Source organism: Chelmon rostratus, chromosome 12 (assembly GCF_017976325.1).
Source record: "Chelmon rostratus isolate fCheRos1 chromosome 12, fCheRos1.pri, whole genome shotgun sequence".
In the NCBI taxonomy this organism is placed as follows: domain Eukaryota; kingdom Metazoa; phylum Chordata; class Actinopteri; order Chaetodontiformes; family Chaetodontidae; genus Chelmon; species Chelmon rostratus.
Genome location: NC_055669.1, coordinates 7,065,492 through 7,088,897, shown reverse-complemented (window position 1 = coordinate 7,088,897; position 23,406 = coordinate 7,065,492). Strand labels below are relative to the sequence as shown.

The 23,406-nt window shown below is 41.9% G+C and overlaps 5 protein-coding genes and 1 non-coding gene across 10 annotated transcripts; 4 read left to right on the top strand and 2 right to left on the bottom strand.

Annotated features, from left to right (window-relative positions):
* The first annotated feature begins 746 nt into the window (after positions 1–746).
* LOC121615027 (SH2 domain-containing protein 1A-like) lies at positions 747–4,124 on the top strand. 2 transcript variants are annotated; one of them, XM_041949161.1, is made up of 4 exons: positions 747–1,023; positions 3,197–3,257; positions 3,351–3,495; positions 3,618–4,124. In XM_041949161.1, the coding sequence occupies exons 1-4, from the start codon at positions 872–874 to the stop codon at positions 3,671–3,673; spliced, it is 414 nt and encodes a 137-aa protein (XP_041805095.1). In that variant the 5' UTR covers positions 747–871; the 3' UTR covers positions 3,674–4,124. The 2 variants fall into 2 exon arrangements, with proteins under 2 accessions (XP_041805095.1, XP_041805094.1); XM_041949160.1 differs by having other exon boundaries at positions 3,348–3,495.
* Positions 3,950–10,038, bottom strand: LOC121615026 (granulocyte-macrophage colony-stimulating factor receptor subunit alpha-like). 2 transcript variants are annotated; one of them, XM_041949158.1, is made up of 10 exons: positions 9,974–10,038; positions 9,358–9,431; positions 8,979–9,031; positions 8,679–8,821; positions 8,386–8,561; positions 7,953–8,086; positions 7,638–7,782; positions 6,412–6,517; positions 5,802–5,883; positions 3,950–5,696 (listed from the first exon to the last, which is right to left on the bottom strand). In XM_041949158.1, exons 2-10 carry the CDS (start codon positions 9,422–9,424, stop codon positions 5,610–5,612), a joined length of 993 nt encoding a protein of 330 aa, XP_041805092.1. In that variant the 5' UTR covers positions 9,425–9,431; positions 9,974–10,038; the 3' UTR covers positions 3,950–5,609. The 2 variants fall into 2 exon arrangements, with proteins under 2 accessions (XP_041805092.1, XP_041805093.1); XM_041949159.1 differs by having other exon boundaries at positions 9,939–10,015.
* A 469-nt stretch (positions 10,039–10,507) lies between these two features.
* trnae-cuc lies at positions 10,508–10,579 on the bottom strand. Its single transcript has one exon. It is a non-coding gene; the product is annotated as a tRNA-Glu (tRNA).
* A 314-nt stretch (positions 10,580–10,893) lies between these two features.
* LOC121615362 (caspase-8-like) lies at positions 10,894–13,616 on the top strand. Its single transcript, XM_041949695.1, has 6 exons — positions 10,894–11,149; positions 11,644–11,981; positions 12,115–12,149; positions 12,367–12,472; positions 12,556–13,108; positions 13,269–13,616. Exons 2-6 carry the CDS (start codon positions 11,651–11,653, stop codon positions 13,414–13,416), a joined length of 1,173 nt encoding a protein of 390 aa, XP_041805629.1. The 5' UTR covers positions 10,894–11,149; positions 11,644–11,650; the 3' UTR covers positions 13,417–13,616.
* A 351-nt stretch (positions 13,617–13,967) lies between these two features.
* LOC121614834 (ciliogenesis associated TTC17 interacting protein) lies at positions 13,968–17,043 on the top strand. Its single transcript, XM_041948921.1, has 9 exons — positions 13,968–14,085; positions 14,278–14,463; positions 14,550–14,605; positions 14,769–14,855; positions 14,984–15,151; positions 15,233–15,357; positions 16,211–16,287; positions 16,422–16,489; positions 16,639–17,043. The coding sequence occupies exons 1-9, from the start codon at positions 13,968–13,970 to the stop codon at positions 16,825–16,827; spliced, it is 1,074 nt and encodes a 357-aa protein (XP_041804855.1). The 3' UTR covers positions 16,828–17,043.
* Positions 17,044–17,377: 334 nt separating this feature from the next.
* Positions 17,378–22,971, top strand: casp8 (caspase 8, apoptosis-related cysteine peptidase). Of its 3 annotated transcripts, none has more exons than XM_041949475.1 (13): positions 17,378–17,535; positions 18,423–18,590; positions 18,868–19,043; positions 19,170–19,275; positions 19,537–19,566; positions 19,678–19,807; positions 19,889–19,944; positions 20,031–20,094; positions 20,261–20,337; positions 20,439–20,550; positions 20,629–20,756; positions 21,598–21,989; positions 22,552–22,971. In XM_041949475.1, exons 2-13 carry the CDS (start codon positions 18,483–18,485, stop codon positions 22,685–22,687), a joined length of 1,515 nt encoding a protein of 504 aa, XP_041805409.1. In that variant the 5' UTR covers positions 17,378–17,535; positions 18,423–18,482; the 3' UTR covers positions 22,688–22,971. The 3 variants fall into 3 exon arrangements, with proteins under 3 accessions (XP_041805409.1, XP_041805411.1, XP_041805410.1); XM_041949476.1 differs by having other exon boundaries at positions 17,381–17,450; XM_041949477.1 differs by lacking the exon at positions 19,537–19,566.
* Positions 22,972–23,406: the final 435 nt, after the last annotated feature.

Below are 23,406 nucleotides of genomic sequence, written 5' to 3'. Positions count from 1 at the left end.
ATGCACATATGTGCTTTTAAAGAGTCGTTGAGCATATTTTCAGCACATGAAATGTAATGTTTATGATATCAGCTTCTGGGTCAACAAGACTCTTTAATACGATTTTCACAAAACTTGTAGTTTTATCTATTTGATGATGATACTGATGATGTTGTATTCTGCTTGAATTCGTGTGAGTTTTGTCTTGTTAAAACAAAGTCTGGATAAGAACTTCATGTAACCACTTTAATAAAGCATTTCCTCTTGTCTTGAATAAAAGCTTGTAAACAGTGATGACAGCACCAAGTCAAACCACAGCGATGGTTGGACGTCTTTGTATTTGTGAGTGTGTGGGCGGTTAGTTGGTGGCTGTGGGTGACATTGGGCAAATCTGTTTCCTTGAACTCATTCTCCAGAAACTGCTTTCACACAGCTAAATAGGCCAAATGTATATGAATGTGTAGAGAAGATTGTGGAAATTCACCTTTTCGTGCAATATGTCAGTTGCAGTAACACAATTTGATTTCATTTTATAAAAGAGTGTGACGTTTACACACATTATTATTGGAGGGCAACACGATGCAGTGAGGGATTGAGCAATCATTAGTGTGAATTCTTTTGTGAGGGTCTGTTTTGTGATTGGCAAAAGGAACTAACTAAGAAGGCTCCATGTCAACAAAGCCAAAAAAAAAAAAAAAAAAAAAAAAAGACTTTCACTTTTGATAGATTAAATCTGTCAGTTCAGACAAAGTGCAGCGTGTGAGCTGCAGCTGCATGACAGAAGTGTGAAAACCAGAGGAGCTTTCCGTAGGCTTTCCCACGCTCGTCCGCTGCGACAACCTGCTGCCCCCTCAACCCCTTAGCACACACAGGTGGCTGCCACTGAGGCAACATGGACAGGGAGGGGACGCTGGTCCGGTCTATTTACTATGGGAGTATTGGAAGCGAGGCCACGGAGAGGCTGCTGGAGAGGTTCGGACATGAGGGCAGTTTTCTGCTGAGAGACAGCGAGACTTTGCAGGGGGCCTACTGTCTGTGTGTGAGGTGAGCTGCGAGTGACAGCCTTCATTCAGCCATGCCACATTGTTTGTGCTTGTTTGTCGGTTTGTGTGCATTGAGCCGTCTGTTCATTGGTGAACAAGTGCATGTTTAATTTCTAACAACTTTATGTATGAGACCGGAGACTTATGCTCTACCTCCAACATAAGCTGAGAAAAGCAGCTGAAAGTGCTGATGTGCGGCTTTTACATGAATCTCATTCAGGTCTGCACATCATAAAAAAGGTTTTTGCAAAAAAATTGTAAAACTGTGAATTATTTATGTTCCCTGTGATTTGCAGGCGTGCGTTTTGATGAATAAGGCACAAAAATTAGTTGAGAGTTGCTTAGTTACTTACAAGTAAGCAGACTGTATAATAGTTTTAATTCTTACATTTTCTGATGTATTTGTGTGTCTAAATTGTGAAACTATTTTTCAAACTCTTCTCTAATAATAATTAAGAATATTACTATAGATTTGTGCAGACGGGGACAGTTTAAAAGGTGGTAATGACAAAAAAAATGCACAGGGAGTCAGAGAAATGTACTACAATACACATGGAAGAATGAAGAAATAACACTGAAAACCTCTGTTTCTGTGTAACTGCTAGCCACACGTTAAGTGCTCCTCCCTGTCATGATACTCACTGAACAGTATTTTATCATCTCTACAGTAGTTTTCTGCTTGTTGCTGTATTTGATAAAGACGTTACTAACGAAGTGAAGCCTCAGTCTTTATGTAAATACACATTTTGGCATAAAACACACATTCAGTGGCCCTTGCATCATTTCAGCTATAATTTCAGACACCATATTTACATTCAATGAGAATGAGGAGTGTTTTTTAGACATTCCCACACTCAATAGTGGTAGTCTAACTTTTGTCTAAATGTATTTGATGAAACGCTTTAAAAGGGTTCCTGTATTCCCATCAACAAGTTCTACTGCAGTAAAACTCAGCTAGCAGAAGCACAAGTAAAAAGACAAAACAAACAAAAAAAAAAACATAACAGCAGCCTTTTAGTAGACATCTTAAAACATGCACAAAAAATACTGACAACAATGGAAGAGGTACTTAGATCTTTTACTTCCGTAAAAGACCACAGTAAAAAAAATACTAATATAAGTACTGCATTCAAAATCTTACTTAAGTAAAGCAGCAAATTGTACTTAAAGGATCAAAAGCAAAATCACTTATTAGAATTTTATTCCTAATTTTATTTAATTTCTATTTTTATTCCTAATTCATTACTGCCAAGCAGCATCTGAATGTTGTCAAGGTAGAGCTAATTTTAACAGCATTTTATTCTATAAACTAATCAGATGTTTGATGTTTAAATGAAAAGTAAACAGTAGCTGTAACTGTCAGCTATCCATCCATCCATCCATTTTCTTCCGCTTATCCGGGGCCAGGTTGAAGTCTAAGCAAGGGTTGCCCAGACTTCCCTCAGCTAAATGTAATGTTGTAAAACGTTAAATATTCCCCTCTAAAATGCAGTGAGGAAGAAGTAGAAAGTAGCAATATTAGTGTGAAATTGATTAGTTTTGGTAAAGTGCAGTTATCTCCAATCTGTCCTGAATTACAGTGAGTAAATGAATTTAGTTACAATCCACCAGGGTGTTTTGGGATTACTCTGACAATACACATACTCTACAAACTTTGCTTCAGGGGGTTCAGGTGCAAACACACTTTACGTTTCTGATAAGGTAACACAGCAGCAAAGATATTCAAAAAGTCACCCTCTGGTATAGATAATAAGAATTACAGCGACAAACCATCAGAGTTTCCTATTTCCTAACTGGGTGTAATTTCTTATTGTTTCAAAATCTGAGCAGACCCAATTTTGAAATATACTGACACAATTATTCCATAGATTAACAGAATTAATACCATGTGAATAAAAGAAAAATGAGGAAAAAGAAATATGATAAATTGTGCAGAAATTCCAAATGACTGTATCATGTATCTTTGGAGAATAATTCAATCATTCAGATGGATTAAAATCAGTTTGATTGGTTTCACTGGTTTTACATCCAATGTCTCGAACACAAAACTGAAATCAGTCACCCTGCCTGTCAGATTTAAGCGTCACATCGGAACATGTGCGTAAGCAGGTGCAGTTTTTCGTATGACACATTCACATGAGATCATTCAAATTTCTCAACTTTGTGTTCGGCAGGAAAGCACCGTTTGTGCACACCTACAGGCTAATGCGCTTCGCTGACGGCTGGTGTCTTCAGGTGAGCCAACATCTGCATGCGGGTCAAAAGTGTCTACGCTCACATACACAGACAAGGATCTTATTTATGGTTTCCTGTGTGTGTGATCAGCAGCATTCAGGTGTCGGACTGCGGGGTTTCGGGACTCTGGAAGCACTGATAGAGGGCTACAGAAGGGCTGCAGCCTCTGATGTCAGGATACCCCCCCTCACAGTCCCTCTGGACAAGACACAGCTACAGTACATCAGCCCTGGACAAGGTATGGCACACACACACACACACACACACACACACAGTCAACCTTGTGTGTGTTTTGATGTTTGCGGTGGCTCATGACCTGCTTACTCAACTCTAACACAGTTTCACTGATGTCCTCCACAGTGTTTGTCTACATGGAAACGTGTGGAGGCGGCAGCAGCAGCAGCTCCATCTGTTGAGGCCGCGCCTGTTGCCTTGCAGACCAACACCATTACATGCAAGCTAACAGAAGCATGTACATCAAAGATCTGTACTGTGTACTGACTGCCATGTTCTTTATTTTAAATGTTATCAATGTCTGTATCCGTTTAAAGAACGTACACAGTGTGTGTTACTTTAGAAGGTTATGAAAAAGAGGCAAGGTTTACAAACCTGCAACGTCCCGTAGATTTATTTCCTTTAAAGTCATTGAAATGGCGAGTGTGGGAACATAGCAAAAATAAAATAGATGCTGTGCAAATATATCACTCACTATCTCTGCTGCAGTGGTTTCAGTGTGTGAGGAAGGCTGTGTTTTCCTGTCAGCCTCAGCCTTAATCTATTAATGCATATGTGTGTATTCTGGTGATATGTGTGTGGTAAAAATAAAAGAGAGATTTTGGGCACGGCCGCGGTCATGCATTGTGATGCTTTCTTCTACAAGCGCACAGATGCTGAGTCGACGTGTTTTTTGTTTCCGTGGAAGTCACACTTGAGTACAGTGATCTGTGTGACCTGTGCGGTTTGTCTGCACTGCTTTTACCTTATCTGAAGCCACTGAAGCAACACAGGAAATTTAGCAATGCAAGAAAGAAAAGTCACAACATCTATTGTGGGCACACTCATTTTCACAACGTGACTTTGTTTATTTATTCATTTTTGCGTCTCAATCTACGTCACCGGCAGCATCCAATCTTATTGGTCTCAAGCCACTATCAAATACAAAGGAATTAATCAAGAATCCTGCTCCTGATGAAAGAAAGGTGTGTGTATGCTGTTCCTGACATATACTTTATGCTAGACTTGGTCAGGCTAGGTTTAGCTTGACCGCAGGTTTAAGCAGTGTTACCGCAAGTCTGTCAGAGTGAAACAGTGTTTTTTTTCTTTCCTGACAGTTCCTCTTAACTGATGAGCTGTGAACACTAATGACTTTGCTGTAAAGCTCAAGTTCATCACATTTTGCGAAGTGTTCCAGTCAACATGTTCCGTCCCAAATGCACCATGACAAACCCACTGATCACCTCTCAGTTCATTTTTTTGTGAATTGATTGCTCTGTGCTTGATCCCTCTGGTCTGGGTTTCAAAGTCAGTTCTTAAACAATCTTAAAACAGCTTGCATCTCTTTCTCAGTCTAGACAAACTCTGATTTACTACATCTCCAGTCACACCTCCACAGGAATAATTCAACATTTTAGAAAATATCATGTCGTAGAGTTATGCGAGAAGATGGATTTCACTCGTCTGTCCATTACACACAGTGTGAGGCTACAGCCAGCAGCCGCTTCAAGTAGCTTATCTTAGCATTAAGACTGGAAAAAGGAGTGAACAGCTAGTTTAGCTCTGTCCAAAGGCAACAAAAGCTGCATACTAGCACCTCTAAATCTCACTACAGCACTTTACATCACGTCTTGTTTAATCTGTACTAAAAGTGCAGTGTAAAGAGACAGTTTGACGTTTTTAAAGGCTGGTTGTGTATTGATTTAACAGAAGTTAATTAACAGCTTTATTTCACACGCCAAAAGGTATAAACACATTCTGTAGAAGCGCTAGATGGTAAACAGATCTACATTTCAAGACCGTCTTACCAGCAAGCTCAGGCAGAGCGAGTGTATTCCATCACATCTCAGCGATATACATGCATCCCTTCTGTTAATTCAATAACCAAAAAAGTCTGCTACGATACCCGCAGCATGTTTTGTTGTCATACTGGTGTACTTTTGCACGTCCTGAATGTATTAAAATGTCTTAAAGTGCCACAAAATGTAAAGGCATGAGCAACATAAGCCACACAAATACACGTCTATAAACATGTTGCATACATTGACGCTTGCTGTTGCTGAAAGGTCACTCTGTGTGAAAATGTGCCTGGCAGTGCACGGACTTCTGCTTGTTGAATGTGTCCTTTTCATATGGATTTCAAAATGTCTTCCCAAGGTTTTGCTCCGTGTCCTCCACCTCTGTGATCTCCTCCACAGGCTCAGGTGGGGGGGCAGGATGGAAGAACTGGAAAAACACACGCACAAGACTTTGGCTCCATTTGTACACAAGTGTTTGTGTTTGAGTGAGCGATAAAGCGTGTGTGTTTGGACACTTTAGGCTTGTACTTACATTAAACGTGTCGTTTTTTTCCAGGAAATAAATGTACTTTGGAGGGGGTCGAGGGATCGGAGGAAATAAAATCTCGGACACCCTGAAACACACACGCGCGCACACACAGACACACACATACATGAAAACACATAAGCCTTAAGTAAGAATGTCAATACGCATTTTAAACTGATTCTGCTGCTGTTTGTTTTGTATTAAATGAAAACTTGTTGACCAGGAAAGTTTAAACAAAAAAAAGAAGTGCATCCTTCCTGTATTTTCTGTTGTATTTTCTTTCATTTTGTGCTTTTGCTGTTTGGCTATTTAAGAACTCTAACAGCGTGTCTGTCCGCACCTTAAGGAAGCTTAGGGGGATGTTTTTTGGTGGTTTTTCAGTACTCGCACTTCTCCTTTCTGCACTTTGTTTTCACACTTAGCTTCACTGCTTCGCATCAGCCTCAACGTTTAAAGGGGAGCACAGAGTTTTTGGTTTCAGATCAGCAACTGCTCACAGGTGGATAAAAATAAAGCAGGCAGCCTGTGAGGAGCTGTGTGAATGGGCGCATGTGAGCGTGTGTGAGTCACGCATGAGTCAACAGGCTACTCATTTCGTTCGAGAAAGAAACCGTACCTCTGATAGCGCACCAGCAGCAGCACAGCCAAGAAGATCATGGGTATTCCAAGTGAAATTGAGATGATGACCAGAGTGTTGAGCTTGTACACCGACTGCTCCACCGCTACAAACACACACACACATAAAGATGCTGATCACTGTACTGAGGTTGTTATATTCATGAAACAGAAAATAGTGTATTCAGGCTTCCAGACCCCAGCCAGTAAACCATTTTATGGAGATGATGTGATGATGATCACCACCAGTGTTTGGTTAAATCACTAGTTCCCAAAGTGGGCGTCCTGGCCCCCGTTAAGGGTCACCAAAGCTTCCTGGTTGGTCGTGAGGTCTTCTTGATTTTAAGGGGTGTTAGAAAACATTTTTAAAATACACACAGTAGGCCTATATCTCCACATTTCACTCATTTCTGCAAAGAAAATGAAATGAAATTGTTATCTTAAAGTTTGATTTTGTTTAAGATATAACGTCTGCCCAGACACTTTTGAAGGAATTTAATAAAAATGTATTCAGTGTATTTTTAGACTAAATAAAAGTTATCACTGCATTGATGTGTATGATTCCAGTAAGAAACAAACTGTCATTACTTAGAGACTGTTTTTCCAGAGCTTCATCACATGGTGCAACAACAATCACCTGAAGCTCAATGTCAGCAGAACCAGTCAGCTGAGGTGGAGGACAATGCTTCAAAATGTTGCTGCAAAGAAGCTATAAATTGTAAAATGTGGATGCTTAACACACATGTTCAAGTCGGCAGCACAGAAGATCTCTACGATCCGCACAGTTTCAGATTAGTGTCACCAATTCAGTATCTGACCCAACGTGAAATATGACCACAGTCTCTCCTTCTGTTCCTGAGTTATGGAGTTAAATAATCGACAGAAAAGTGTTCAGAACAAGATGATGTCACAGAGAACTGCTTCTCTTTGACCTTCAGGATGTAAAATGTCGTCACTTTGTAATTTGATGCAATGAGACATTTGTGTGAAATTGTGTCATAATTAGTGTATAAATTAGTTATGACCAAAACTGTGCTGTGTGTGGTCATAGTGACCTTTGAACGAATTCTGTACTGCTATTGTTATGCACAGGATATGATATGAACTGTCCATAGTTTGTCACATAATCAGGTGACGTCAGGTTACTCGATGACAGAAAAGTGGTCCCTTATGGAAAACATGTGGGTTAAACCACTGTTTGAGATGACTTTAACAAACAGCACTTACTGACAGTATGACTCCAGTCACTCCACTGAGGGTTTTCTTGGCATGAGTCTATCTTCCTCGCCCTCATCCTCACGCTGTAGGTGCAGCCGGGATCTGCATTCCCCTCTATATATAACAGCTGGTTGGTCAAGCTTTTGAGTTTTTCCTGTTTTTAAGGACGAAGATTCACCAGTTGACACTCAGCAGGTTTCTTAAAATTTTTTATATACTTTTTTAAAATATTGGCGTGTCTATGTGCACCAGTAATGTACTTAATGGTAAATATTATGTCTGGAATAATCAACATCCATGTCCATACATACAGACATCCTGTACCTGGTCCCCCATGTCCAGCTGGTATTCAAAGCATGTGGGGTTAGAGCCTATTCGACTGAAGGGCAGACCCCATGTCACCAACAGGTCTCCATCTTTGATTGATGCCGAGATGTTCTGGGGTGGAGACAGGACCTCTGCGGCACACGCCACCACAAATCAGTAAAAAATAACTGCATACAGGTCCAATTTATTTATTACAATAACAGGCCAGGGAGAGATATAGCATTTGTGTGTACAGTGTAATTAACTAGAGATCAACTAATTCTGCACTGACTTAAATACTGCAGAGAGTTCCTCATTTGTGCAGCTTCTACAGTTGAAAAAGGACACATTAAATCAAAATAAAGTGCATTGAAGAGCATCTGTAGTTCTACCTGTTGCAAACACTCAGACAAACAACAGCTCAACGACAGCGTTTGTCTTGGAGTATTACCTAGCATGGCCATGTTGTATGTGTAGGTGTACAATGTCCACGTGTCGTGCAGGGTTGCGTTAAACTGGAGGATTACATATGACACCTCATGTTCCCTCAGAGCCAGAGACCTCGATCCGACTCTTTCTGCAGACGAATAGTTTAGAGCGTGAACTGCCCTTTCATTGTCACAAATACTGGACGAACAGACAGAGAGAGAGAGAGAGATACATGCTCAAAACAATTCATACGTTCTACCAAAGCTGCGTTGTAAAAATGCGTTGGAAATGCTAAAGAAATGCTTTAAAAAATACCTGATATAGACAGTCAGCTGAGCAGCCTTCTGCAAAGTGTGGAATGACCAGGAGCAGTTGAGTATATTTGTTGGGTAAAGGAGGCAGAGGAAGTTATGAATCACTGCCTCCAGCTCCACATCCTGCGATGAAGACACCTGTAGCTGAAAGAGTTGCACAAACATAAAGACCAGAGTATAGAAATTGAAAATATATATATATATCTGTATTTAAACAGCAAACTTTACTGTGTCTGTGTGGCCTTTGGAAGTTAGTCAAAGGCCACACAGTCAAAGAGTCAAAGAACATATTGACTCTCACATCAGCAATGAACTTTTCATCCTGACAGACGTCTTGATTGTTGGCCTCCGTCTCTGTTAAAAGAAAGCACATATCTGGAGTTCAGATTTCAAGTTTAAACACGTCAGCCAGGCGTCTCTTGTCTGCAGAGCATCCTGCTTCATTCATGAACATTTTGGGGATTTTGCCTCGATTAGGGTGGTGGAGGAAACTGTTTTCCTCCAGTACTGTATACAAGGAAAGCAGAACACCCTGATGGAAGGAAGATAGCCAAAAATGTTCATCATCAAGTAAATTATATTCACAGTGTGTGTGTGTGTGTGTGTGTGTGTGTGTGTGTGTGTGTGTGTGTGTGTGTGTGTGTGTGTGTGTGCAAGCCCATGCGAGTAGTCCTACCCACCACTTTGTGAGGCCCACAAAACCAGCAAACCGGACCAAACTATTGAATGGACAGCAAACAGCTTCATGGCCAACCTAGAGGTTTTACACACACACACACACACACACACACACACACACACACACACACAAAGGCAGAGAAACAGACATACATAAACACAGAGTACAGTGCCTGGCACATACGGTAGGCATACAGAAGCTGTTATATCAGTCCATACTAAGTCATTTCCTGGCTGTTTTTGCTTCCCTTTTTTAAATGCTTACATTTAGAGACTGACAGTCTGTACAAGACCTTAATGAACACATACTCAAATACAGAAAAAACTGCTTTTCTCCTCTCGGCTACATTTAATTGTGAGGTTTAACAACATACACATTCCCCTTGGCTACAAAACTTTTACATCTTCTACAGGAACACAAAAAGGGTGAAGTTATAAGCGCTTTGTTTTGTTTACACACTCAGCTATAGTATTCTCTCTCAAAAATGATAAATGGATAAACATATGATTGGCTATTCTAGGTGTTAGCTTTCTTATGAATATATTCTATCACAAAATCCTCATATAGTATATATTACAATACCATTATTGTAAATAGCTTTAAGAAGAAGCCGTTACCTCCCGCTGTCCCTCCACTTAGTCTCTAAGAGACTGTTCAGAGTGGCCTGACTGACAGAAGACAGTGACACGTTTCTGGGGAAAGAAGAAGCATGACGTCAGTTTACAGAGCTTCAGGAAGCCATGAGTTTCTTCCTGTTTCTTTATTATTATTCTGTGATACACACACTGCACGATCAAAAGATTTTAAACAGCCCATACTTAGCTTTGCTGGTGACATTTGAAGCAATGTGTTGATGCTAAATACGCTTAAAACTAGGTTAAATGAAAAGAGTCACTTTTTTTCTATATCTGTCGAACTCGATATAGAATTTCTGTGTTATTTACCGTGGTAAACAGAATAAAACAGATAAAAAAAAACAAATTTAAATGCAATTATATCTAACCTAAAAAATAATCATTTGCATGAATGATTATGATGGATTGGTGCCGTTTTGCTCGGTGTGACACGGTTAATAGATGTAGATTCAATATATTAGTTGGTGTAGTCCAGATGATTGTACAATTGATGACATTTCGTCTTGGAAAAGGTAGTTCCCTGACCGGGAATCGAACCCGGGCCGCGGCGGTGAGAGCGCCGAATCCTAACCACTAGACCACCAGGGAATGTGAAATCGGGAAACCTTTAAACAATATATATCTAATCGTATTGTCACTCTTAAGTTTTCCGTGCCACCTTCACAGAATGGACAAACCTGTTGTCTGAATTAACTTTCCATTGCGCCAACCTCTTCACTTTATGCCAGTAAAGAAGCGACTCATTCATACTAATTGCTGCCCCCTGTGGCCGATGGTGGGAAAAACGCCGCTGGCAGTTGCTGTGGGTATTGAGTCTAGATCGACCGGACTTTCTGCTTTCTACTATTACAACTCTACAGACACAAATACGATACTGCTAATCTTCCACTAGGTGGTGGCCACGCATCACACGCTTGCCCTTCTATTGTCTGTTGCTGACATTACATCCGTCTCTATCCTACTTGAATTCCGTGTAAATGGAGTAAAACCCGGGCAAGTGTATGCACAGTTGAAAGGTCTATAATGTTGCAACGTCTGCAGAGACGCGAGTTTTGCACATGGAACGCGGAATCTTCTGAAAACGAAAGCAGTTGCAGGTTTTAACGGTAATCGGCGTTACAGTCCGAAAGTAAAATCTGGAGGAGAGACGTCCTGACGGTAAGTTATCAAAGCTTTGAATCACCACTGATTTTTTGTAGATGTGCAATAGTTTCTGGGTACAGTAGTTGACTCACGGTACTTTCCAAGCCTTTATGGTTAACTTTAAGTAAAATTCGCAGTATAATGTCAGTCTCTAGGACCGGATGTGAACAGAGACTCGAGCTAGCTACTTAACGTTAACGTTAACTTTGTCTCGAAAAAGCCACATCAAGTCATTTTAAAAGCATACGTTAGTTATACAAAGTAATGCTTAATACTGGATTTGGCATTAGAAATATGCTACATTAATTCATCTCGTGAGTGAAGTTAATTGAGCCAGTGAGCCAGATAAAGCAGTGGCGCTACAGTGTGTTCCAGCTGTCCCAGCTTGACTCTATAAACCAAAAAACCCTGCACTGACTCGTGTACTTTAATATTAGGAGAAAAATAACAGGTTCGTCCAGTCCTTCTCTTCTTCTAATCGTCTTCCTCTTTCTATTTCTCTATATCAGATTCAGCATGTCGGCCAGAGACACGGTGAGACGCAATAAAACAGCCATTCACACCAGTTTGTGTGCAGACTACCGGCTGATCCTCAACAAAGTTCACGAGAGCAATCTGATAACTGGGCGCGAGTACAACAACCTGAAAAGCATCAACAAAGAAGATGCGGAGGGCCACGTGGTTGAGCTTGTGGATAAGATCTTGAATAAAGGAGAGGACACCTGCCGAGCCTTCCTGAGCCTCCTGGACACTGATGAGGACATTAAATCCACCTACCCTGAGCTGAAGAACATACAGTTGAACACCACGGGCCTTTTACGTAAACCTGTCCAAGATACCTGCCCAGGTATGATGAAATGATTACAGAAATAATTTTGATATGCAAATTATTGTGTATTGTATTCCTCATACACTAGCCTCTGTCTGATGTTAAGTTTTATGTGTGAAGGTGTGATTCTCTTTCCTTCTGATTTCCTCAGGTCTTCTGTCACCTGATGACAAGAAGCGGAAGGAGGTGAGGTCTTTAACTAATATTGATTTCCATGTCATTTCAGTCAAGCTTTGTAAAAGAGACACAAGAAGAGGTTAAAATACTCTGTCCTAACAGATAACACATGCTTATTAGCCTGTATTAACATATCAAATAGAGTAGTAGTTAGAGCATTAAATACTGAAATGACCTTCCTGTTAGTTTCTTCAGTAAGTGTTCCAACTGTTTCCCTTGTTTTTAGGATGAGCAGTACCCGTTGAACAGCCAGCCCGCCGGCCTCTGTTTGATCGTAAACAACGAGAATTTCCTGGATGGCATCATGAGGAATGGGACCAACAAAGATGCTGGTATGTTACAGAGCACACAGATTCACAGGTTTACATTATTGTTGTTGTTTGAAGCTTAACTACTTTTTTTTAATGTCCTGTAGAAAGTCTGGCAGAAGTGTTCAGCTGGCTGAGGTTCAGAGTGCTGATGTGTAAAGATCAAACCAAGGACCAAATGGATCGGGCACTGAACCTCTTTGCTTCTCTGAGCGACCTCTCTCAGCTGCAGGAGTGCGGTGTTAAGGAGTGGTCCGGCAGTGGATTCACTGATCTTCAGCAGGCTCCAAAACATGGTGATGCCTTCATCTGCTGTATTCTGAGTCACGGAGAGAAGAGTGCAGTCTTGGGGACTGACAAGAAGCCCCTCTCCTTTAAACAAATAACTAGAACCTTCAAGGCAACCAACCAGTCAACACTCACCGGCAAGCCCAAAGTGTTCCTGATCCAGTCCTGCCAGGGGAATCGGAGACAGCATGGAGTGTTATTCAGTGGTCTGCAGGCTGATTCTGATGATTCTCACTCAGTATTCATCCCTGAGGAAGCTGATGTTCTGGTTGCCACTGCCACTGTTGAAGACCATGTTTCATTTAGACACAAAATAGATGGGAGCTGGTTCATCCAATCTGTGTGTCAGCAGCTGAAGGAGGGCTGTCCAAGGTAAATGTATAATCAAAATTAGATAGTGTGTCACTCTTGTGGCTGAATATGTAGTATTTTGTAGATGTGATATGATCGTTACTATACAAAATATACTGTACACATTATTGAATCATAATACAGGGACATTAATGTTTTACAATACTGTATACAATTTTAGGGGTGATGACATGACCACCATCCTCCACCGAGTGAATGATGAAGTAAGCCAGAAAGAGGGGTGCAGTCAACCTGGTGCAGTAAAGCAGATGCCTGAAGTCAGGTTCACCCTGAGGAAGAGACTTGTGTTGTCCCCATATTGCAACTGAAGCTCAACCACTTCAAATCATGTCCACACAGTGTACTTTATGTCTTCATTAAGGATGTGTTAGTTAACTCAGGGGAAATGTTTTTCTGAAAATGTACCCTTCTATCATTCTAAATCTTTTATTTTCATACCATTGAATCATTGCCTTTTATATTGTGACAGATTTGTTTCTCAGAATAAACCTGGTAAGCTTAATATAGAAAAAAAAAGCATTATTGTATTTCTTCACTTTTTTTCATCAAACTACTCGCATTATAGATCAGTGAACAGGATTAATTTGTGCGCGCTTTCAGATTCAGAATTCGGCTGCGCGCACACAACCGTCTTTGCGGTACTGCAGCGTCGTTGCCATGACAACTCGGATTTGTTCGTGTGTTTTCCGTATCGGAAAAGAGGCTGCATACAGGCGTACAACAAAAGACTGCTTGCCATAAAAATGACTAAAACAACGAGTCCGTCAGAAGGAAAGTCTGTCTCATAAAGCTGTTGAGCTACGCGGGCACGTGTTTCACTACCGGGAGCGTCTGCCGTCCTCAAAAGGCGGCGTTCATGATGGAGTCCCCGCAGGAAAGTGAGACCCCCGCCGGTGCTTTAAAGGAGGTTGAAGGACCCGACCACGGAGAGGAGATGAAAGCCTCTAAGGAAGCTATCACATTCGTGTCCAGCATTGGTGAGTTCTCGGTATATTTTCTGAGCTACTCTCAAGTGTCTACACAGGAGCTGCGCTCGCCTGAGAGTTGGCACCACCTGTTTTTGTCACATCTCGAGTAGAGGCGCGTAGCATCGGAGCTGACAAAATGAGTTTCAAGAAATTGTCCATTGTGGCTCACATCCAAACTTCAGTCTCCCCCACTTCTCTCAGTGCCCGCGGAGCTGCAGAAGTGTGTGTTCCCGGACTCTCTGGTGAGTGTGTCAGAGGGCGGCCGACACCTGGGCAAGTTCAGTATGACGGTGGAGTGGGGCCGCAGAGGCCTGCAGCCCTGTGTGCTGCTGCATGCTCAGAGCCACGGAGCCATCGATGACTCCCCCTGTGGAACAACAGTGACAGGTGAGGGCTGCGGTAGGCGGGTTGATCTCCGTTGCTTTGTCCATTTACAGATGTTTCAGGATCTGAATGCCCTCTGTTCATTCCAGCCTACCTGACCACAGACCTGGAGGTGCTGGAGGAAGATTACCACGAGTATGTCAAGGTGAGTCATTGCGAGCTTCCCATACTTCCTCACTTGAACACACATGGACCAGCTGTTGCACTGTGTGAAAACACTGTGCACTGGCCCTTTCAGTCTTATGCTGCATCTTTGTGTCTGTATTTTTCATTCTCTGCCTTTAAATGCATTTGAATTGCCTTTTCAGCTTAAGGGCCACAGTTTGGACAAGAGGTGTCACATGGTGCAGCGTGACGGGCAGATGGTGATCGATAAAGTTACCACTGTAGGAGAGGTCAGTGGTGTTTTGCTCAGTTACACCACCATCCATGTAATTCTTCTTTGGAGATGTCAACAAACATGCTGTTGTGAAGTTACAGTAAGGTGTAATCCTTTTGTGTGTGTGTGTGTGTACATGTGCAGGATGTGACAAAGGAGAGTGCTTCTTATCCCATGTCTGTCCTAAGAGGGCTGGTAACTGAGGGCTCCAACCTGCTGCTGATGCGCCTGATCGCTCTCAGGAAGGAGGTGCCAGAACACATGACCTTCATCGCCCTCGACCAGGGATTGCACATCACCCACACCACGTTTGTAAGTAATTATGCCAGTATGACCTCTTGCTGATTCTGTTTGAATAGCTGAACTCTGGAGCATCTGTTTCTGTGTTGTCAGAGTGAGCTGGGTCTGAAGCAGCTGGAGATCGGGGGTGAGACTGTGGAGGTATTTGGGGTGGAGAGAGTTGTTCCCTCTGTGGAGGACAGCCCCACTACCTGGCACTGCTACTTCCTGGCTGATGGGTAAGCTCAATGACGACACCGCTTCAGGTTCTTACACTAGTTGCTCAGTCTCACTGTCTCAAACACTCAAATGGGATACAGCTGTTAATTACACACTTTAAATTCTTTTAGTGTTTGCAGCTCCTTCAAGGACTACACCAGTGTTTATGGCTGCTCCATTACGCAGTACTGAGAAGGCGTTGGCAAAACAGCATCACATTTAACAGCTTGTTTCCTCCTTTCTTAACATGCAGCATTTCTTTTCTCCTTTTGTTTTTTTTCCCCCTTGTCTCCTTAGAGAGTTTTGGCTGTGGGTGTTATGGGCCTGTGATGCTCTATTAGACATTACATGCAATACTGGGCTCTTCAAATCTCAAACCTTTTTGTTGGGCTTCTGTAACTTATTCCTCTTCAGGCATTTCTGAGCCATTACAGCTCCAGCTGCATTACCACCATCCTCTGGCCTGGGGCAGGGCCAACCCTGATTTGCATGCAGACTGGAAACACTGAGACAGATTGCAATCAGATTTGTGATCTGGCTACCAGATATGCATACTCTAAGTAGATAAGTGCAAACAAAAAAACAAAAAAACAAAAAGGTTGTATGTGGATTTTAGCTTGTAATATGAGACTGTTGGAACTGTAAATGTAAATAGGGTATTTGAATGTGTGCAATACAGAGATCAGGAAAGAGAAAAACTATTAAAGCTCATTTGATGTCTGTGCTTGCGGTTTTAATCGTTTTTCACATGCCATTGCATACTATAGTGTCGTTCCACCACTGGAACCCTGCATCTGTAAATCCCTTTGTGAATAAAACCGTTAATATCACTTGATAAATACATTTTTTGAGCAGTTTATGTTCTCTGATCAGACACTTGGCCAGCAGAATGCAGACAGGATCACCGGTCACCATGAGACTTCTGCAGCTGCCATCACAGCTAGAAACAGGTAACCATTCCCACACACATTAAAACTGTTTCTCAAAGAAAACAGAGTCAGTTTAGTCGTTTTTGTGTGTGTCTGCTTGTGTGTGTGTGTGTGTGTGTGTGTGTGTGTGTGTGTGTGTGTGTGTGTGTGTTTAGGTTTTGAGAAGATCCCTCTGGTTTGGCAAGAAGACATGCAGATGCGCTCCAAGTTTTTGGACAGAAAGGTGACCAATAATGTTCTCACATGATATTTCACTCATTCATTCAGACTGACTTTACCTGAATGATGCTGTTTCCTCACACAGATCTCATCTTACTCATAAATCCTTTGAACAGAACAGAATATGAGTGTGTGCGTGTCTGTTTGGGACAGGAGGAGCTGAAGGCGGGCCATGCCTCCTACCTGAGACAGCATCCAGAGATCCGTGCCCTCATATCTGACTTCTTGCAGTTCTTGTTGCTAAGGAAACCAGATGATGTCTTCCAGTTTGCCAGAGAGTACTTCCTCCCTTTTGCCTCCCGCCGTCCTCCAGAGCCAAGCCCAAAAGCCCCCTCACTCTGAAAGCACGCATGCTCAAAGTAGCCTTTTTACAACTTTCTGTTGTTTTTCACCAGTTTAATTGGAAATTAAATCTTTCTTTCTGTGTGACAGATGAATAGTAGTATAAAAGGAAACATGGTGGAGATGCACAATACCTTTCTGACTTGAGACTTCACCTGAGCTGTGTGAGCTTGTTAAAAAAAAAAACAACAACTTAAGTGTAAGGAATAAAGAAGCGGTTTGTTTCAGTCAGTGTTTGTAGTTTCATTGAGTTACCCTGTCAGTCCTGTCTGGGCAAAACAGTGATGAACGTTTCAGGTTTGTTGACAAACTAGGAGGAAGTGAGTGCAGTCTGATATAATAATAAAAAAAAATAAAACCAGAAAGGTTACATAATGAAACGTGCTACAGCCTTCTCCAAATAGGAAACACTGGAGCTGTATGAACGTGGGTTAATCCGAAGTAAGAATCACTTTTCAATGATGTTTGAAATCCCTTCGCGTCTTCAGTCTCAACCAGCATGGATTTTATTTTGAAGGCTTGAAAGTGAAGTAAGTGGCTCGGACTTCCTCTAAAAGTGAAACCAGTCCTAGTGACGGAGTGAATTCAAGAACGTAGCCGAGGCTAACTCACTGAAAGTTCATGTAAGACTTTTTCAGTCGCTTAGAGGAGTCTGTTTTCTTGAATTACAGAAGTGAAATCTTTTCGCTGTTTGGACGTAAGCTGACAGTAAGTTTTAAAGTCGGAAGTTGTGTGTTAACAAGTTCATTTAGCTAACGTAACACAGACTACAGCCGTAGCTACTGTAACGTTAACTACATTATGAGTAAGCTAAAAGTTAACCTGTTGACTGGACTAACATGCAAAGCACAAAGTTGTTTCAGGTTATTTTACAGTTACGGCGGCGCCAATAGTTGAGTCGAAACTTTTTAAACTGATCATTTCTATTTTGTGAAGTGTAACAAACATCGTGACTGAGGCTGATGGCGTATTACTGTGACTTTTAGCACCCAGCGACTAAAAAACAGCACTAAGATCCATCCTGTGGGTTTACTGTGATATGAAAAATGCTGCTCAGCGCAGAAAAGCATAAAAGTGCCAAAGTTAAAATCAAGGAAAACAGAATGGGACAAATAAAATATAACTACACCACATAAACACGTTTGTTAACCATTTTAAATACATTGTAAGTAGCCTTTTGATGGAACGGGTTCTAAATATCGATGTAATAGAAAAGACTAAGTCACAGCTGAGGTGTGCTAACATTAAAGCTCTGTCCCCTGTAGTCTTTAAGCCAGTGATGAGAGTCAACAGGTTCCTGCCTGAGGATGTTAAAGTTTAATACAGTGATCTCACTGTGCTATGTGGTGTTTATCACTGCAGTATGTGGTAGTTTAATGTTCATATAATACTCAGACTTACCAGGTATAGAGGTGGTATTTGGTAGTGCAATAATGGCTTTTTATTGTTCTTCATGGTGTCTGTGGATTTGCATATTCTCTCTAGATATATGTGGTATTTTTCTAGAATTCACTATTTTTTTTTTTTGTGAAAGCTAGTTTTTCTTATCATAGTGACCCCAGCAGATCACACTTTCCCTTTCTGCCCCCTGCCAGTCTCCGCTGTTTCTGCCTCTGTAATAGCAGCAGGCCTGTGCTGGTGGGGGTGGCCCTGCGATGGACAGGGTGACGCTGTCCCACATAGATGAGGAGCTGGAGTCCTCTGAGGTGGCCGCTCTCTGCTTCCTGTGCCGCGATGTTGTCCAAAAGAAACGCCTGGAGGGGGTGAGCGCCACATACCTTGTGCTGCTGCAGCCTTGTCTCAACCCAATGTCTGATTGAAAATGTTCCATTCCATTCCATTGTTTTTTTTTCAGCACAGTTGCTGAAATGAGCCTTGGTGGATCAGTATCAGTGATGGGTGACACTGTCTATGCAGGACATGTGTTTTGTAGACAGAATTTCTCTTCCTTTGCTAGCATTCTCGACTGTTGCATCATTTCCTTTCAAGGTTTATCTTCTCAGGGGTTTGCCCGTGTGTTTCCTGGTTGCTCTCATACAGGTGACGGATGCAAAAGTGCTGTTCATGAGACTAGAAGAAAAAGGACTGCTGGAGAACCATGTCTTCCTTTCTCAGCTGCTCCACACTATCCGTCGACAGGATCTCCTCAGTCTCCTTGAGTCGGACAGCAGGAGACAAGAAGAGACTGATGCGAATCCCGTCCTGTCAGATTACAGGTAAAAACTGAAAGAAATGTGCTTTAGCTGGAAGAGGTAACAGTATGGCGGCATTATAATACAGTCGGTTATATTCCCAGAGTTTTAGTCATTTGTCTGTTGTTTCTTTGTCTGTCTCTCTGTCAGGGTGATGCTGTACCAGATATATGAGGATATGACTCGGGAAAATCTTGACAAGATGAAGTTTCTGTTGAGCAGCAAGCTGGGTAGAAGGCAAACTGAGACATGCAATGTGAGACACACACACCCACCTCCTTGCCCCACCCACAATTATATAAAAAATGATGACACATAGAGGTCACTTTTTTTACCTTCGAGTAAAACGCCTGATATACAACAGTAGCTGACAGTAAATAGTTAAACTCATTCATTCTTTCAGTGGTACACCAAAATTCATAACTAATACTAACTTTACATTTTCCTTAGTGCAATAATATACAAGTAAATGTACAGTTAGTTGTTTTTGTTTTTTGTTTATATCTACTATTTGCAGGCTTCCGCAGGGATGCTCTTTGGACACTTCGTATGGATAACTCTTCCTTTATTACTCCACCAGATGTGTTTTGTAGATTTTCAATGCAGCTGCAAAGCCTCCAAATCACAGAAACAAACAAATCGCCTCTGTTGATTACAGACTGCCCTGGATGTGTTTGCCGAAATGGAAAAGAATAGTCTGCTGTCGACTGACCAGCTCGATGAGCTGCATAAGGTGCTGCTGGAGCTGGATCAAACGCTGGCATCAACTGTACACCGCTACATGCAAGGTCTGAGACGCGCTTACACACACATACACATGTAGATGTTGTGTTGCTATCAAATTCATCAAATGATTGTACTTTTTTCAGGGGTTACACAGCAGCATCAAACCAGATTATCTCCTCATGTCAGCATGGATTACCAGGTGTGTGTGTAAAAGTGTGTTTGTGTACATTTAGTCCTGTCATGAGCCTGTTTACTGAGGACTGGCTCTCCGTTTTCTTCCCACAGATGGTCAACAAGCCCTCTCAGCCCAAACCAGCTGCTCTGTCCATATCTGAGACTCAGCCCAGCGGTACGTCTCTCTTGTCCAGTGTATTACTCACTGACTCCCCATTCATTTGAGTTACAGCTTCAGATCCTTCCACCCCTTCTTTACTGCTATGGATATCCACTCTCATGCTATTATTCTTATCACGCACATACAAGAGATCTAAGTTTCCTCTGCCTTTGCTCTTCAGCTGCAGGACAGATTGTTTACGCCGATTCAGAACCGAGCTCTGAGCCGAGCTCAGAGCCGTCCTCTCTCTCTGATCAGGTAATCATTCACACAAACACGCACGCCCTCTCTGCCAGTCATTCATTCAGTTTCATGTCATGTTTATGACTTGTCTATTTGGGTGTGCTTGTGTTCTTTAGACAGAGTACTATGCCCTGATTCATAACCCTCGTGGTGTGTGCATGGTCATTAACAATGAGAAATTCCTGGGAACAGAGCTGAGGAATAGAGCAGGGACTCAGCAGGATGAGGGTATGTATCCTTATATTTCAACAGCCATGGATTGAGGATCTGGTTTGCTTCAGTTTGTCTCTCATTCATGTGACACAGAGGCTCTGCGCACAGTGTTCTCCCAGCTTGGCTTTGATGTGAAGGTGCACAACAACTTGACAGCAGAGGCCATGCGACAGGAGCTAAAAAAGCTGGGCTCAAGGAACTTTTTGAAGGACGATGTCTTGGTGAGCAGTGTCACACACCTTCAGAGCTGTCACATCAGTTACTACAGTAGATTCTTCAATACCACTCTCATGTCTGTCCTGGAAATAAAGAGCTACAGCCAGCGGCCGGGCCAAGAAATAGTCTGATACGTAACCTTCCATATAACAACAACTTGTCATTTTAACACATTTGTAAACAAATGAGATACATGTTAATTACTCAGCTTTAGCGACCAGCTTCAGTCTATACAGCACATCTGCAAGTCTTCAGAAGTCTAAAAAAAGTTGCTCAAAGAAAGCCTTAGAAGGTATTAAAAAGTCTTACATTTAATTACCAAAAGTCTTAAATGTCTTTTGCCTGCTGCAGGCAGTAATGTTAGTGGGCTCTAGGGGGGGACATTAAACACTAAATTAAAAGTGTGATGACAGTCTGACTGTAACTTCCATTTGCTGGAGAGTTTGCTGCAGCAAACACTGTCACTACTGCTGCTATAGTAGCGAGGAAGCTCATCTCATCACGGGCAAGAGACCATTTTAATGGAGACTGAAGTAATTATTTTTAATTGGTTAATCCATCCATCCATTTCTTTGCATTTTATCTTGGTCCAGGTCATAGTTTGATTAATCATATCATCAGGTATTGTTATGTACTGCTGGAAAATAATGGAAAAATGCTTTGTAGATTAATAGTAACCCTACAAATGTGAGGGTGAACCAGTCTTGCTCACCAAGAAAGCAATGAGCGAATTTGCCAAAATCTCTTTATCTTTCTATCTATTTATTTTTAAAGAGTCGTGGGGATATCTAAAATCCAAGTTAAATCTAGACATAATTTTTAAAATGTGTCTGCCTCTGATCTCAGGTGGTATGCGTGCTTTCCCATGGACAGAAGGGCTCTGTCTTTGGGACTGATGAGCAGGAGGTGTCCTTGCGAGAGCTGACGCAGCCCTTCTTGAGCGGGCGAGCTCCCACCTTGGCGGGGAAGCCCAAACTGTTCTTCATCCAAGCGTGCCAGGGAAGCAGCTACCAGAGAGGATCCGTGCCGTGTCCCCCGAAGCCGAGACAGGAGGAGGAGAACAGAGAGAGCCGCCTGGAGGAAGACGCGGGTCGTGTGTATGGCGAGACGGTGCCTTGGGACGCCGACTTCCTGCTGGGCATGGCCACGGTGCCAGATTGCAAGTCGTTTCGAAACACTGCCACGGGCTCCATCTACATCCAGCAGCTGTGCACGCAGCTGATGAGGTCAGCTAAAAGGTGAGTGAGGGTGCTTGTTTAGCTTTTTGTCTGCTATCAACAGTTTAGACAAAGCCCCTGTCGTGACTCCTAATGGAATAGATAGTGTGGATTTTTTCAGTCAAATCTGTATTACATAATTACATTACATACATGTAGTAGTAATAGTGACACTTTATCACACACCTTTATGCTTAAAATGATACGGCTTGTAAAGTATTACAAACAAATCTTCATTCAAAGTTAAAAAATAGGAACTACAGTGAGAGAGACACTGAGAGCCGCGACTACAAACGTCTGATGCAACATGAGCTCTGTTTCCAGTAGGCCTGTTTACTGTCAGACATGATGGACCCATAACCTCATTAGATCACTGTTATAAAATGTAGTTTGTGATGGTGAAAACTTTCCATTTCTCCAGAAGAAATGGAACATTAAATGTTTCTCGTTTCCAAGATTAAGCGGCGTTATTAAGATTAAGTCTGTTGCTCTCTCTGTTGGTCTGCTTTTGCTGTTTTCAAAGAGGGCACAGTGTTTCTAATGTTTCTAATGTGTGACATGTTTCTGATGTCTTCCTGTGCAGCTCGGAGGAAGATGATTTACTCACTATCCTGACACGTGTGAACAGGGAGGTCAGCAAAGGAGAATATTTAAATTTCAAACAAATGCCAGAGCCCAAGTACACCCTCACCAAGAAGCTAGTCCTCAAGTGTGTGTGAGCAGCGGGGACCAAGTGCAGAATTCCCAGATTCATATCACACTAATTTACTTTGTGTATGACCCTATTTGTGTGTGTGTGTGTGTGTGTGTGTGTGTGTGTGAATGACTTTGTGTTGACTGTGTTGGATGAATTTGAGTGTCGGTATCTTTGGAGGTACCTCAGGAAGCGAGTCGCTTGAGAACAAAAGCATATTGTGCAAATAAAAAAATGTTACATTCAAAGAAAATGCTGTCTTTGAAATGTTTATGATTATTCTTGTTGATTAGGAAAAATAAACAATAAGACATTATTACAAAAAAATGTGAAGTTTCTTTTTTATCACAGTATTACAGCTCACAGCAAGGCGATTAATGCCACGACTTATTTCACAAATGCTCCCTCACCTTTTTAAACTGTTAAAATGAAATCAGTGTAAAGTGCATATATAGTTCTCCACATTGTGTTATTTAAGAGAACATGGAGTAAGTAAGTTTTCCCTTAAAATACATGTGATTTTTGTTTGTATTGGTGGTTGTACAGAGTACAACAGTAGCAGTGCCAAAATGTAAAAATACTCTTGCTACACGTTAAAATCCCTTATTCACATCCACCCGTTATCTCCACCCTCTCATCCTTCGCAGGATCATGGGCTTTTGTTCGCAATTTGACTTAAGTAAAGTTATGGACACAAGAGTAACGTACTGAGTAGATGAGCCTTTCAGGCTTGAATTTGAAATT

What these genes read in the sequence shown, in the direction of transcription:
- LOC121615026 (XM_041949158.1), bottom strand. Translation starts at nt 9,424, where the DNA reads ATGAAGCTGTTTGCTGTCCATTCAATAGTTTGGTCCGGTTTGCTGGTT. An exon ending in ATGAAAAGTTCATTGCTGAT is followed by an intron (nt 8,822 to 8,978) that starts GTGAGAGTCAAT and finishes CAACTCTTTCAG; the next exon opens with CTACAGGTGTCTTCATCGCA. An exon ending in TGACTGGAGTCATACTGTCA is followed by an intron (nt 6,518 to 7,637) that starts GTAAGTGCTGTT and finishes GTGTGTTTGTAG; the next exon opens with CGGTGGAGCAGTCGGTGTAC.
- casp8 (XM_041949475.1), top strand. Translation starts at nt 18,483, where the DNA reads ATGGACAGGGTGACGCTGTCCCACATAGATGAGGAGCTGGAGTCCTCT. An exon ending in AAAAGAAACGCCTGGAGGGG is followed by an intron (nt 18,591 to 18,867) that starts GTGAGCGCCACA and finishes GCTCTCATACAG; the next exon opens with GTGACGGATGCAAAAGTGCT. An exon ending in TGTACACCGCTACATGCAAG is followed by an intron (nt 19,808 to 19,888) that starts GTCTGAGACGCG and finishes TACTTTTTTCAG; the next exon opens with GGGTTACACAGCAGCATCAA.
- LOC121615362 (XM_041949695.1), top strand. Translation starts at nt 11,651, where the DNA reads ATGTCGGCCAGAGACACGGTGAGACGCAATAAAACAGCCATTCACACC. An exon ending in TGTCCAAGATACCTGCCCAG is followed by an intron (nt 11,982 to 12,114) that starts GTATGATGAAAT and finishes TGATTTCCTCAG; the next exon opens with GTCTTCTGTCACCTGATGAC. An exon ending in TGGGACCAACAAAGATGCTG is followed by an intron (nt 12,473 to 12,555) that starts GTATGTTACAGA and finishes AATGTCCTGTAG; the next exon opens with AAAGTCTGGCAGAAGTGTTC.
- LOC121614834 (XM_041948921.1), top strand. Translation starts at nt 13,968, where the DNA reads ATGGAGTCCCCGCAGGAAAGTGAGACCCCCGCCGGTGCTTTAAAGGAG. An exon ending in CACATTCGTGTCCAGCATTG is followed by an intron (nt 14,086 to 14,277) that starts GTGAGTTCTCGG and finishes CACTTCTCTCAG; the next exon opens with TGCCCGCGGAGCTGCAGAAG. An exon ending in CTGTGGAACAACAGTGACAG is followed by an intron (nt 14,464 to 14,549) that starts GTGAGGGCTGCG and finishes TGTTCATTCCAG; the next exon opens with CCTACCTGACCACAGACCTG.
- LOC121615027 (XM_041949160.1), top strand. Translation starts at nt 872, where the DNA reads ATGGACAGGGAGGGGACGCTGGTCCGGTCTATTTACTATGGGAGTATT. An exon ending in GCCTACTGTCTGTGTGTGAG is followed by an intron (nt 1,024 to 3,196) that starts GTGAGCTGCGAG and finishes TGTGTTCGGCAG; the next exon opens with GAAAGCACCGTTTGTGCACA. An exon ending in GTACATCAGCCCTGGACAAG is followed by an intron (nt 3,496 to 3,617) that starts GTATGGCACACA and finishes TGTCCTCCACAG; the next exon opens with TGTTTGTCTACATGGAAACG.